This window comes from Carettochelys insculpta, chromosome 4 (assembly GCF_033958435.1).
Source record: "Carettochelys insculpta isolate YL-2023 chromosome 4, ASM3395843v1, whole genome shotgun sequence".
Classification (NCBI taxonomy): domain Eukaryota; kingdom Metazoa; phylum Chordata; order Testudines; family Carettochelyidae; genus Carettochelys; species Carettochelys insculpta.
The window spans coordinates 97,171,271-97,186,445 of NC_134140.1; the positions used below are offsets into that span (position 1 = coordinate 97,171,271).

General features: G+C 41.4%; 1 protein-coding gene across 2 annotated transcripts in view; it reads right to left on the minus strand.

Moving 5' to 3' along the window:
- The window catches only part of JADE1 (jade family PHD finger 1), a 144,157-nt gene extending 132,920 nt beyond the window's left edge, over nucleotides 1-11,237 (minus strand). Inside the window, exon 1 of one of the 2 annotated variants that reach the window (XM_074993305.1) lies at nucleotides 11,058-11,237. In XM_074993305.1, coding sequence (XP_074849406.1) covers nucleotides 11,058-11,094 — 37 coding nt within the window. In that variant the 5' untranslated portion in view covers nucleotides 11,095-11,237. The remainder of the gene's footprint in view (nucleotides 1-11,057) is intronic. The other variant, XM_074993308.1, reaches the window with a different exon arrangement.
- Nucleotides 11,238-15,175: the final 3,938 nt, after the last annotated feature.

Here is a 15,175-nt window from a genome sequence, read left to right on the forward strand (position 1 = left end):
AGAATATTCCAGAAGCCACAGTTACAATTCACTATTTTTCAAATTTTACTCTCCATGGCTTTCACATTCTCTCTGTCTCATACTTAGACTTTTCATTTCACATTCAAAATATTGAATATTATTCAGGATATTTCTCTAGCCTTCTCTCCACAAAGAAAAATGAGACCACCTGTCTGTCGTGGATTTTCCATTTTATATGCAATACACAAGCATTATCGCTGTATTTGTTAAATGTGGAGCAGGACTCCAGTTAATTATGGGATTTTAGGCATGTCCTAACGTGATTTTCATACAAAGCACATCCAACAATCAGCTAGAAAAAATACAAAGCAAAACTGTTGATTTCCTTTGGAATAAATTACTCATGGCACTTGGATCTTCATCCCATTCAATTCTCTTAAAAAAGCAATCCCAGCTAGTTGGAATGATTTAAGCATGGTTTAGGGCTCCTAGAAAATATAGAGGGCCACATCTTTAACCAGGGCTTTACCTGACCTCTAGTTTCTCAGAGAGCATTTAATTATGGGCAAAGCTGATGTCATTTAGACACTGAAATACTTGACAGAGTGCACAAAACAGGCATTTTTGAATGGCATCAACTGGGTTAGGAATTATTTGTGCCCGATGTGTAAACATACAAAGCTGGAGGCTAAGTTAAAAAAAAATAAATAAAGCCAAACATTATTAACAAAGACTGTGAGGGACAGGATAAAGAGTCCATGTTGTAATGCTCCCTGTAACCATGACTGCTAAGTTCCACTGAAAAATGGACCTGTCAGCTACAAGGGTGAGGCCCCAGAGTGAGGTTAGAGCTTCCTCAGCTATTGGACCACAAATATAGAATGTAATGGAAGGGCCATGAAATGCGCCACCTTCAGAACAAAATGCCAGCTCACTTTTTGATATGCCCCACAATAAGTACATCCATTTTAAAAGACTTGAAGAGAAAAACCTAGCAAGAAAGTCAGATTACATGGTGAGTGATAAGCACAAAATTATAGCTCATTGCCTTACATTTTACTTTATAAAGACCTCATTCTCAATTGTTTATAAGTTTGTGAAACTTTAGCTCATCAAGATAAAGTTTTCTACACTGGGGCTACGTCTACACTAACACACTACATCGAAGTAGCCTATTTCGACATAAGACCATCGTATCGTCTACACGTCCTCCAGGGCTGGTGCCATCGACATTCAACATCGAAGTAGCGACGGAGAACGTCGAAAGGAGCTGTCCCAGAAAGAAATGCAGAGTGTCCACACATACAAGTGCTCCCCGTTGAAATAAGGGGCCAGCAAAGCCCCAAGCCACTCCCTTAAAGGGCCCCTCCCAGACACACACAGCCTGCACAGCATGAGATCCACAGAGCCGACAACTGGTTGCAGACCCTGCGCACGCAGCATGGACCCCCCCAGCTGCAGCAGCAGCAGCAGCCGCCAAAAGCCCTGGGCTAAGGGCTGCCACACATGGCGACCATAGAGCTCCGCAGAGGCTGGACAGAGCATCTCTCAACCTCTCAGCTGATGGCTGCCATGGAGGACCCCCCTATTTCAACGTAGCAGGATGCAGATCGTCTACACACTCCCTACTTTGACATTGAACGTCAAAGTAGGGCGCTATTCCCATCTTCAGATGGAAATAGTGATTTCAACGTCTCACTGCCTAACTTCGATTTCAACGTCGAAATAGCACACGGTGCGTGTAGACACGACACGTACTATTTCGACGCTGTGCCAGCTACTTCAAAGTAGCCGGCTAGTGTAGACGCACCCCAGATGTCTTCTGCAGGCTGATTTATCAATGATTGAAAATTTCAGCCAAAACAGTTCAAGCCATTTCAAAGAAAAAGGCTAAGGGAAAATCCACTATTTCTGGTGTTAAAAATATTACGAAAACCTTTTCTTTGGACAGCTCTAGTACTGCTATGCTATAGGGAAGGCATTTGAAATTTGGCAGGGGGCCTCTATGGGAAAGATGTGCTTTTTGCTGTCCATAAGAAAATGTGCTAAAATTTGTCCAAGCTATAGCCTTGGAAAAAATCACAGTTCACACGTGCTTAGTAGAGACTTGCAAGAGCTTAAAACCTCAAATCTCCAGGAGTCCATCCTCATTAATCACTCTCAAGCTTCTGAATTTCTAATGCTGACCACACAGTACGTGTGCCATCCTCTCTCGGCTCCAACTGACTGAACTGAGAATGTGGCTCCCTCCCAGAACAATTGGAAGTCTCCATCCCTTTACAACAGCAAGGATAGGATCCAGTTTCCCAAGATAGCATTTTAATCATAAAACCACCGATTCTTCTCTTATCTTGTTCACAATATACCTTCTAATTTCTACAACAACCGACATAGGATTCCCATAAAAAGCAGTCTCCTTCACCATACATCTGTGATTCATCCACAGAGTAGTTCCATTCTGTGCATTGGATGAAGCAAGTGACTCATGAAAAAAAATATTACATGAGCATGCAATTAGGGACTGTACCCATATTATATAAACCCAAGTGGTCTGAATTAAAGTGGTGTGGACAAGCCCAGAAGTAGTAATTGGGTACTGATGCCTGAGAGAGATTCAAAATGTTTTGGAAGTTACTATTTCAGTACAAAACAGGTGCATCTGTTACTCCAAAAAAGCCCAAAGGGATTAAAAGATCCACAGTGTGGGATTACAGTTTCAGAAGCAAGGAAAGACTGGACAGAGACAAAAGACAGAAGGTTCAGAATGCTAGGAACCTTGCTGATGGCTTTATATAGTCCCTAGAACCAATGACAATTTGAAGCTAGTGCCAGCCTAACTGTGCTAGGATTTGAAACTAATGCCATGTGGAAGTTGTGAATTTGAGCTCTTTGATGAGAGGTAGCAAGTTGTTCTAGCTCCAATGATTCAAAAGGCTATCAGACCTTAGCTTTAGACCACTCATTTCTAGCTTGCCTTTCCTCTTCACACTGCATTTACCTTCTCTTTTAAATTTCCATTACCTTAAGCCTGTGTTCAAATGCACTTTTCACCAGCACTCAAGGCCATCAATCAAAGTGCTCATCAGTAAGCATGGCTGCAGTGGTCTGCACTTATATAGCAACCCAGCCTGTGAGCCAGTCATTTTGCAGCTCACCAGCACCTTTTGTAGTCTATTTTCTTTGACGATACAGAAACCAACAGCTTGATCACGATCCTATTCAGGTAAATGGAAAAACTCTCATTGACTTGAGTGATGCAGAATTAAGTCCTGAAGGATGAAAGTTCCACAGACAGAATTAGAGAGGAAGAAAGGCAAATGGATGTTTGAAAATAATCAAAAAGATCAATCTATGATTTTTACAACCAAGTGCATCAAAAATAGTCCATAAAAATTCAAAATCTGTAGCATACTGAGCCTTTACAACAAATGAATTTCTTCAGTAAATTGCAGGGAAGATAGGAACTAAGATGTAAAATTATCCCACAAGTTCAATACAAACATATTCTAAGGACAAAATTGGTAGTAAAAACTATGTCCTTATGCCTTTCATATCCAAGAATTTATCAAAGTAATACAGCCCATGAATTTGCTTTTCAAGTTGCACATACACTCTGCATTTTCATTCTGTAGCCTCATAGTTTAATGTTATAAAAAAACAAACAAACAAAAAAAAACTGCAAAAGAACCAAAAATCTTTCCCAGGGTAATTTTTCCACTGATACAGTGATCATTAACAGCACAAAATGAGATAACAATACCCATTGTGGTCAATACACAATCACAAAGAGAAAAATAACTAAATTTAAAACATGAACATTAACTTATATGTATTTAACAAACTCATCTAGGTCACATTATACATAATGGCCCAGTATTTTACAGTCACTATAATCAAAGCAACAGGGAATTACGCTGGTACGTGAATTTTTTTTAAAAACGACAATTATTTGTTTAATATTAAACAAAGAACAAAACCAAAAACTGATGGTTTCATCAGCTATTTTTAAGCAGTTGACTCTACCAGCACAACAGCTGCAACATAGGCAAAAATATCTGCAATTATTTTCCTATTTTACACCTCTGGAAACAAACTCACCATTCATGACTTAAAAACCTTTGCTGGATTGCAGGTATTATCTACACACCTGATAATATGGGGGGCTGGAATTGGGTGCAGTGGATTTTTCGGGGGTTGATTCAAGACTCTAGTCAATTTAATGCTTATGGAAGTCACCTATGTATTCTCAGAACAAGCACAGCAGGGGCAGTTACAGCATACCCTTCTTCAAAATACTCTGCAGCCATGTCTACCCTGTAGGGTTTTGTCAAAAGAAGCTTTTTTTGGAAGAGATCTTCTGAAAAAACTTCTGTTGATAGGGCACATCCAGACACCAAAGCGCATCGAAAAAGTCATCCGCTTTCCCGACAGAGAGGGGCCACACAGAACGGATACTCTCTTGGCAAAACGGCCATCCAGAACCATGTCATCCAAGGTTGTAGGTCACTAGTTTCTTTCAAGTGCTGGTGCCAGAGCCTTGTAGAGATGCGTGCTTAAAAGGGGCCCCTCCAGACAGGGGTTGCCCTCCAGACAGCTGTTCCTTGCCCTGTCTGCTGCGTGTTTGCCTAGCCCTTCTAGGTACAGCAAAGCTGTCGCAGTACCCATTGCGCTTGCCCTGCATCTGCTGGAGACACAGGTGGTTCCTAGGTGTCATGCAGCTGGAGCTGCCCCTGGTCTTGCGATGGCACCACACGGACATGCTAAGGCTTATGTTGCAGTTTCTGCCAGCTGCCTTCTCATTCCTCAGTGAGGTCGACCCACGAGCCTGGCAGCAGAATGTCACCCGTGCTCAGGGGCTGGTTGCTGGGTTCACAAGATGCACACTAACACTACAAGTGGTTCCACTTGCTGGGACCTCAACACGATGTCCAGGCCAAGTGATCCTCACACCCCGCCCCCATGCCTTGGGTGCACAATAAGCAGGGCACTCACTTGCAGAACCCTCCCCGGTGCCTGAAGAGACCCGGGAGGCATCCTGGCTGGCTGGCACAATGGTGAGGCTCCTAGGCTCCTCTTGCTCCTGCTGCTGACCCTCGTCCGGCTTGCCCTACTCCTCAGGCTCATCCTCATCCCAACTGACGAGGGGCGCATGGAGACGCAAGCCCAGCATGAGGCTAGGGGGTGACATGTCCCCGCTCTGGATCTGCTGGAGCTCCCAATAATATGGACAGGCTGGGGATTCTGCCACAAGCGGCCTGCAGCGTCCCAGGCCTGCACACGGCCCTGGAGCAGTTCCTTGAACTTTGCCCTGACCTGCTCCACAGTGCAGGGGGGGTAGCTGCATTCAGCCAGGACCTCATCGATGCGGCCATAGACGTCAGCATTCTGCATCCTAGCCTGGGGATCCTGGAGGGCCTCCTCTTCTGCCCAGAGCTCCAGGAGAGCCTAGATCTCTGGGCTGGGCCAGGAGGGGGCCCACTTCTTTGAGCCCCTGGGCGGGTCCTGGAATGCCTGTGGCTGCTCCATGGAAGGGACAAGGGGGTCACGCAGAGCCTGTGTCTCAGTCATGGCTGCTGCAGGTGTGGTGTGCTGTGGCTGTGGAGAGCCACATGGCTGCTGCTGCTGCTCCCCAGACCAGCTTCTTGCCACAAGGCTTCTGTAACCTCCCTATGACTTTAAGAGGACTCAGAGGCAGGAACCATAGAGCACCGATTGCTGTGGACAGGGTGTCCACCAGGACCCCTGTGTGGCATCCCAGAGGCCTTTTCTGTCAACAGAAGGCCCTCCATTATGTCCACACACACCTTCTGTTGACATGTCTCTCTGGCAGAGGCATTCTTCCTCATGGGCTGTGTCTACACTAAACAGAAACTAAAAGGTAGAGTAATTAAACTAAAATCCCTGGAAGCTGCATGGAAACTGTTTAAAGACACCATACTAGAGGCCCAACTTAAATGTATACCCCAAATAAAAAAACACAGTAAGAGACCTAACAAAGAACCACCATGGCTAAACAGCCATGTTAAAAAGGCAGTGAGAGAGAAAAGGGCAGCTTTTAAAAAGTGGAAGTCAAATCCTAGTGAGGAAAATAGAAAGGAACATAAACACTCCCAAATTAAGTGTCATAATGTAGTAAGAAAAGCCAAAAAAGATTTTGAGGAACAGCTAGCCAAAAATTCAAAAAACGATAGTAAAATGTTTTTTAAATACATTAGAAGCAGGAAGCCCACTAAAAAAGCAGTGGGGCCCTTGGATGATAAAGATATAAAAGGAGCGATCAAAGAAGACAGTGCCATTGCGGAGCGATTAAATGATTTCTTTGCTTCAGTCTTCACGGCTGAGGATGTTACAGAGGTTCCTAAATCTGAGCCAGCCTTTTTAGGTGACAAATCTGAGGAACTCACTCAGATTGAAGTGACATTAGAGGAGGTTTTGGAATTAATTGATAAGCTGAATAGTAACAAGTCTCCAGGACCAGACGGCATTCACCCAAGGGTTCTGAAAGAACTCAAATGTGAAATTGCGGAGTTATTAACATTGGTTTGTAACCTATCCTTTAAATCCACTTTGGTACCAAATGACTGGAAGACGGCCAATATAACACCAATATTTAAAAAAGGCTCTAGAGGAGATCCTGGCAATTATAGACCGATAAGTTTAACATCAGTACCAGGCAAATTAGTAGAAACACTAGTAAAGAGTAAAATTGCAAGGCGCATAGAAGAGCACGAATTGTTGGGCAAAAGTCAGCATGGTTTCTGCAGAGGGAAGTCGTGTCTAACTAATCTGTTAGAATTCTTTGAAGGGGTTAATAAACATGCGGACAAGGGGCACCCAGTGGACATAATATACCTAGATTTCCAGAAAGCCTTTGACACGGTCCCACACCAAAGGCTTTTATGTAAATTAGGTGGTCATGGGATAGGAGGAAAGGTCCTTTCATGGATCGGGAATTGGTTAAAAGACAGAAAACAAAGGGTGGGAATAAATGGTAAATTTTCACAATGGAGGAGGGTAACTAGTGGTGTTCCCCAGGGGTCAGTCCTGGGACCGATCCTGTTCAACTTGTTCATCAATGATCTAGAAAATGAGGTAAGCAGTGAGGTGGCAAAGTTTGCAGATGACACCAAGTTGTTCAGGACAGTCAAAAGCAAAAGGGATTGTGAAGAACTACAAAAAGATCTCGGCAAACGGAGTGATTGGGCAGCAAAATGGCAAATGAAATTTAATGTGGGTAAGTGTAAGGTAATGCATGTTGGAAAAAATAACCCAAATTACACGTACTACATGATGGGGTCAAATTTAGCTACGACAGATCAGGAAAGGGATCTTGGAGTTATAGTGGATAGTTCTCTGAAGACATCCACGCAGTGTGCAGCGGCAGTTAGTAAGGCAAATAGGATGTTAGGAATTATTAAAAAAGGGATCGATAATAAGACAAAAGATATCATACTTCCCCTATATAAAACTATGGTACGCCCACATCTTGAGTACTGCGTGCAGATGTGGTCTCCTCACCTCAAAAAAGATATATTGGCATTAGAAAAGGTTCAGAAAAGGGCGACTAAGATGATTAGGGGCTTGGAAAGGGTCCCATATGGGGAGAGGCTAGAGAGACTGGGACTTTTCAGTTTGGAAAAGAGGCGATTGAGGGGCAATATGATAGAGGTATATAAAATCATGAATGGTGTGGAGAAAGTGAATATAGAAAAATTATTTACCTTTTCCCATAATACAAGAACTAGGGGACACCAAATGAAATTGATGGGTAGTAGGTTCAAAACTAATAAAAGGAAATTTTTCTTCACACAGCGCACAGTCAACCTGTGGAACTCCTTGCCCGAGGAGGCTGTGAAGGCCAGGACTCTATTAGGGTTTAAAAAAGAGCTTGATAAATTTTTGCAGGTTAGGTCCATAAATGGCTATTAGCCAGGGATAAAGTATGGTGCCCTAGCCTTCAGAACAAGGGCAGGAGATGGATGGCAGGAGATAAATCACTTGATCATTGTCTTCTGTTCTCCTTCTCTGGGGCACCTGGCATTGGCCACCGTCGGCAGATGGGATGCTGGGCTCGATGGACCTTTGGTCTGACCCAGTATGGCCATTCTTATGTACACTTGCATTCCTCTTTCGAAAGAGGCATGCATATTAGGGAAATTGAAAATGCAAATGAGGTTCGGATTTACATATCTGGCACCTCATTTGCATATTCTTATTTCATAATAGCTTCTTTCAAAAGAAGAAAAACAGTGTAGACACTGCTTTTTTGAAAGTAAACTCCATCTTCGAAAGCATCCGTCTTCCCCTTTTTTATGGTAAGAAAGATTCTTTCGAAGATGGGGTTTACTTTCGAAAGAGCAGTGTCTATACTGCTTTTCTTCTCTCGAAAGAAGCTATTATGAAATAAGAATATGCAAATGAGGTGCCAGATACGTAACTCTGTACCCCATTTGCATTTTTATTTCCCTCAATTGCATACCTCTTTCAAAAGACAAATGCAAGTGTAGACACAGCCATGGTGAGCTGGGTTTGGTTGTCAACAAAACCATACCATTCTGTCAATTTACTGGTGACAGAAAGCACCAGCAACGTGGCCCTGGCCCAGGTTTTGTCGACAAAACCCTGAAGTCTATATGTAGCCTGCCAGTGTGCCACAATTTTGATCTGGATTACCTGCGATCACTTTTTCAGATGATAACTAACTGTGGTCAGAAGGTAGCTCACTTCTTTCTACCCATCGACTCCTTGGTTTATTTGCTGAGACTGCCAGCAACAGTTCCAATTAATGCTAACTGCGGTGCCACATTTTCCGGTTTGAACATTTGTCCATTAAATTACAGTCCAGAGCCATTAATCAATTTCATTTCCTCAACTGTTCTTAGATGCTTATGTTATGAATGTGACCAAGAATTTTTATTCATATGTGCCTCTCACCTGAATTCATGTTCCTGTCTGAGACAGAAAGGAATGCCTCCCTCTATGGCCATCAGTCACCAGCTCACACAAAGAAGATCTTCTCCAAACCATGTTGGAGCACACAATTGTCTGGCTGTCCACCAAGAATGAATGCTTTGCACAGCTGATCTTGCTAATTACCACCGTGTTTCATAAGCAACCTTTCTGAGGGAGGGGAGAAGCAGACATTGCTACCAAGATTACCGAGGTAACGGTCACCTGTAGGTTATATTATAAATCCACCCTGTTGTAGGATGTGTTGCTTTACTTTTTAGAATTTAGAAACTTAAATTAACGCAAACTGTGACTCTCTGCTTAATAAGCAGTGTTCTTACAGATGCCATTTTACATAGGTGACATTTGGATATGCAGGATGTCAAACTGGTGCTTCCTAATCTGAAAGCTTTTCAGAGGAGCTGGCTTTGATTTCAAATAACCAACTAGTACGAGACCTAGCTATCTATGAGATAGCTTGTCTTGTTTTGTGATACCCACTGCAGATAAGTGTAGATGTTCAATCCCTTAGTTTCAAAGGGATGCATTGGAAAGCAATTTTTTCGTGAAGGATCTTTGAACCCTGGAAGTCATTCTGCCTGAGATGTCCATTTCCTGGATTTATGGCTCACTGTGTTTTTCTGATATTTGATTTGGGGGAAGGGAGATTTGAGGCATGTTTAGTAGTGAGATACATATAGCACAGTTACTGTTTTGTATAATTATTTTGATTTGATTTAAATATTTTTTAAAAAACTAAAGAATTCTTTAGGTTAAATACGTGTATACATATTGAGGGATCTTCAGAATAGATAATATGAATAAGTCTAAATAAATAAAACTCCTTTAAGCTACCAAATAAATGTACTGACTTCAGTGGTAGATGCAGGGACTAGCTACTTCTAAAAATTTAGAAGCCTTAACATAAGTTTAGGAGCTCACATTTTGACCAAATAAATAAGGAGATTTAGCCACTAGAGACCTGGTGTAGTTTTAAATCAGTCGAGTAGCAAGAAAGACTCTGAAGTTTATTGTAGTCTCCATGACCCACTCTTCAGTGTGTATTATTTAAGTGTGTTTCCCCCTCCGCACAAAGTAAGTACAAGCTGAATCTCTCTAGTCTGGCACGCTCTCATTTGGCAACATCTGTAATATGGCATGATTTTAGTTAACCAGATCATCACTTATCATGGCTGTGGCCAATTTTCCTTTGGTCCCACAAAGTTTGTTTACTGCCACTAGTCCTGGCTCTCAGTGTTCTGTGCTGTTATTTAGCGTAATTTACCCATAAATGTCTTCTAAGTGCCCAATAAGCAGTGGAAGCATTGGTAATGCAACTTGACAAAATTGACTTCTCGTGGCCTGGCAAATTCTCTCATTTAGCACCAGTCAGGTCCCAAGGGTGCTGGACTAGAGAGGTTCAGCCTGTATAATCTGGCTAGGTCTATATTAGGAAATTAAGTCAGTACAACTACATCACTTAATGTTAAAAACCCATACCGCTGAGTAATACAGTTAAACTGGAGTGTAAACAGTACTAGGTCAGTGGAGAATTCTCCTGTCTACATAGCAATCATCTCTTGTGGAGAGGGAGTGCTTATGCCAACAAGAAAAGCTCTCCCATTGGGGTCTGCAGTGTCTTCAGTGAAGCACTACCCCAGCACCTCTGCAGTGTTTTGAATGTAGATAATCTCTCTGTAGTACATCATTGAAGCCTGGAGAACCAGAGATACCGAATATGACTAGAACTGTGAAAGTCTTCTAGGCTTGTGTAACAAATAAATTTACACTGTTAGTACCTTGGATCAGGGACCTCCCATATATTGATGAACACCATGCACACCTATGATATGTATAAATAAAAAAGGATGACACAACAAACATCCATACACACACTAACTGATCCATTCTCTAGCTGACTGTCTAGCATTGTCTAGCTATTCATAATCTCCCATGGCAGATAAGCCATTTCACACAACATTTGATAGCACTACAGATGCAATTAAATATATCTCTAGGATCATCTAATGAAAGGTTCAATGAGAATAAAATTAAATGTTACTCCCAATGCATTAAAATTTCATGAAACAGCACATGTTCATCTCTCCTCATAGTGACATCACTTGACAGCTATTTAACTTCTGTACCTGGAGAGGAGTTGATAAGTATGGGTAACCTGCCCATAATAGACTTGGAGTCATCAGTAAAGGCAGAGAAGATTTTTCTTTGCTTCAGAAGCTGAACCTGCTGTAATACAATTGCTCTCAAGCTGCTCCATATTGTCAACAGCTAATGCAGTATGCCTCTGTCTGCAAGACCAGCAATAACATGTCCAGGATATTTGAGACTGATGATGGTGGACATGAGGAATTCATCAGCACTTGGAAAGCAGAAATAATGTGAGAGGGAGACAGATATTGAGAAGAGCAGAGCAGGGCAGAACCAACAATTTCCAGCACAGCAATGAAGAGGAATCCTAAATTTAGAACAAAATTCAGAACAGAAGCCAAGATACTGTCACCACCAGCGCTGGCATTACCGTTAGAAGAACAGCTTCAAGAAGATGGCAAATATAGAATTTAGACAGGCGTTGCATCAAAGGAGACCTGTTAAAAGACTAATAGAAGACTGCTGAGATAATACCAATGTTATTTTACTTACACACACACACACACACACACAAAATATGAGAAGAGAAAATTAGATGTCACTGAGACTTTAAGAGAATCTGCAGGGCATGCAAGCATACAGTGGAAGAACAACATTGGTTTTAGGTTAGATTGAGATTGACCTATGTTAAGATGCGCTGTATGTGTTAAATACATATCTAATAAGTGACTAGCAAAGGACTATTATTTAGACTAGTGGGTGAGTTGAACATAACACTATCACAGCTGCATAAACCTCACACAGCAAATGTTGAAAGCCATATAAAACTCAGCTAATTTGGAGTTTAAAACAAGAAGCTAAACTAACTTCATTTCAGGTGAAACTCGTCTGGGTCCTTTCAACCATTCCTTAAATACTCAAATGGAAACTTTCTGCTCTCTTATGAAAAAGTACAAACTTTTCTAAACTGATTATTAGCCTTTCATATTGACTTTTTAATGAAACTAGTGACAGATGGTCACATGCTAGATCCACCAGCTGAAGTAAACCTAGTAAATATGTGCAATATTTTAGGCACCTATTCACAGTGCATTAACTAAAGTCACCTATTGAATATGGATCTTCACCTTTACCATTGTAGAGTCAGAGAAATGTAACATGTAAAGGAGTGTCAGGAGGTATGAAACCACACAAACTATATTTACTTTTAACCCATGTAACCCCATGCTCTCAGGAACTCTGTTAGATCTTTCAACAATACCATATTGCCTTTTCCCCCCGCCATTCATCCTCCAGGCCTACTCTCCCACCTTCTCTCCAGTCTTCTTGTGTATTACATCTCCCTTTAGGCACAGCTACACTAAATCAGAGGATATTGGAAAGTAACAACATCACACCAAAGAAAAATACTTGTTCTGTTATTATAAAAGGTATACCACTCATTCTTATATGTAGAGAAGGTAGTTATAAAAATAATTCTCTAGTGAAGGTATTTTCCCCTTGTCTCTTCAAGGAAGTTGGCCTATCATATATAAAGGACCCAAAGAGCTGCTAATTTAAATATTCTAAAAAGGCACTTTCAAAAATTTAAATTGACTTTCACAAAAATAAATGCAAATGCAGAGGGATTTCCCCTATGTGGCAGGAATAGTGCATTTTGATATGGCCATTGTTTGCTGAATTTTACTCTTCCTAAAAATTGTATGGTTAGAAATAAAATTAACAGAGGCTAAGATATGTGAAGTGATCAAAGCACACTGCTGTCTGCTTCCCCATCAGCATAGTGCCAGGCCACCATGCTGTCAAGCTGCTCAGCAGAAGTGAAGCACAGCTGCTGGATATGACTGCATTCTATATTCCTAAAATGGGAATGGAGTGTCGTGCAACCGATCTTTCCCAGTTCCCACTAGCCCCCAAGGAGGAAGCTATGTAGATGTGCAAATAAAAATCTTCTCCACTCAAGTATTTAATAAAAATTTCATGTTACAGCAAAAACAGCCAGGATCTGACTAATCCTGCCACCATCAGACCATCTTGCACTCCCCCTACTGCTCACTGAAGAAGGAAATAAGCAAGGTATTTGAGTGACCTACTTTTCAGGTTAAAACATCAAGATCCTATAGAATCATAAATTCCAATCTCAGCAGTGTCAACAGTCACTTATCCTTCCAAGCAGGATACAATGAAAGCCATGCAATTTGCCTTAAACTAGAGCATGCCTGTAAGAATCAGCCTTCTGATGAGGCTTGGTGTAGAGTTGGAAGGCTCAGGGGGAGGATTCCACCATACTGTCTTTAGGCCTAACTTTTTTTAATGGAAATAATTTTCGCATTACAGCTCAGAGTTTTGGCTCTATAGGCTTCTTGAATAGTTTCCCTAAACATTTTTTTTTAAATAAAACCTTGAAGAGACTTAAGTTCAAGCATTTTAACTCAAAGATCCCATAAACAATTCACAAAGACCTTTCAACTGTTTTGTGACAATACTTTATTCAAGCTACATATATTAATTTCCCTTTTGAAGTCTGAAGTTTAACAAACAGGCTTTGTGTACTCCCTATCAGTGCTCATTTATTACTATGAAGCATACAAGTACACGCTTAGTCATCCAGATTAGTAGGCTCAGAACCTCTTCTGCTTTTATCTTATGCTGGGAGTTTAAGAATGATTCTTTCATCACAAATAATTATGAAACATTACAAATATGGATTTTTAACACAGCAGGAAGAGGGAAAGCAGCTTTTGTGTTATTGGCCAGGAACGCCTGCTTTAAACCAGACCAGTTCTTAGTACAGATGGTCAGTAAGTCACATGATAGAATCAAATGCAGCACTTTCACAGTCTAAACATTTTGCAAAATTATAATGATTTCACCAAAATTGTGTCAGAAAAAAATGGGGTGAAATTTCTGACAATGTTAAGATATCCAATTTGGTATTTTCAGATGAAAAATAATTCATTTGTTTTGTTGTTCAATATATTCTATACTATAAAATATGAGTCAAAACAGAATGTTTGATTGACTGAAAACAGGATTTTTCCAGAATATTTCTCCAGAGAATTTTGTAATGTCCAGCTTTTATTATAGTCAGAAATAACCAACTTTTTAAAATCTTTTGCACTACAGAAGTGTCTTCCTATGGCCATCTATAGTGCTCACCAGCGGTCCATAATCTCTTTTGCAAATAAGGGAAAACGTAAGGCCCATAAATAGCCTTTCAATACTTTTTCCAGTTGCACTTTTTCTTATCCTCACTGTTTTAAAGCTCATTCTGTTGCCTACAGGTCAAAAACTTAAGCAACTTTGGGCCAGATCCTCAAGTGCCAGGATTAAGAAAGGGGCCTTAAGGGCTGCAACCTTGGAGCCCCTTTAGCCTGGCGGGGCCCTGTACTGCAGCCTTTAAAGCCCCTGTGTTCTGGACTTCTTGGCAGGGGGGAGGTGGCTCCATGTGCTGCTATTCTTTACCCTCTCCCCAGCTGCAGCTGTGTCCCTCTGAGTGCTGGGAAGCTCTGTCTCCATTCTACCCTCGCCTGGAGGCTCCATCCCCACAGCACCTCTTGGCCAAGAATCCCAGTACTCACAAAACATACAGAACTCCACCAAGTTGTGCAGCAAGCCAAAACATATAGTCCACATTAACAATAACTGAGGAAAAACATCAGTATCATCAGTATATCCCTCCAAAAAAAAAAAAAGAGCAAGTGAAAAGAACATGCAAACACAAAACAAGGAGTCACATAAAACAACATTCTCTGATCTGCCCTAATACCAGAAATTGGCAGGATGAAGTTTAATCAGATGGCCTCTAGAAATAGTTCTATGCTGTCTAGAAAGTAAACATGTTTGTAAAATAGATTGGTAAATGCATAATATATGGGAGGCAGCTATGCAAATCTGGGGTATTTAAAGGGGTGAAAAAAGCATTCCTCCACATCTCTCTAGGCTAGGTACTGTTCACACCCACAATAGCCATAAATATGTACAACTACAGTGGCTGTCCTTCATCCAGGCTTGGGACTGGCATGGAGCTCTCAGTGGCTTCATGGCGGAGCCCACGGTTATTGATGATGAAGACAGTGGCTGTAATGGAATTGTGCTTCTGTTCAACTGGCCAATGGCTATGTATAGGTCTTCCTATGAGCATATGAAGAAGGAA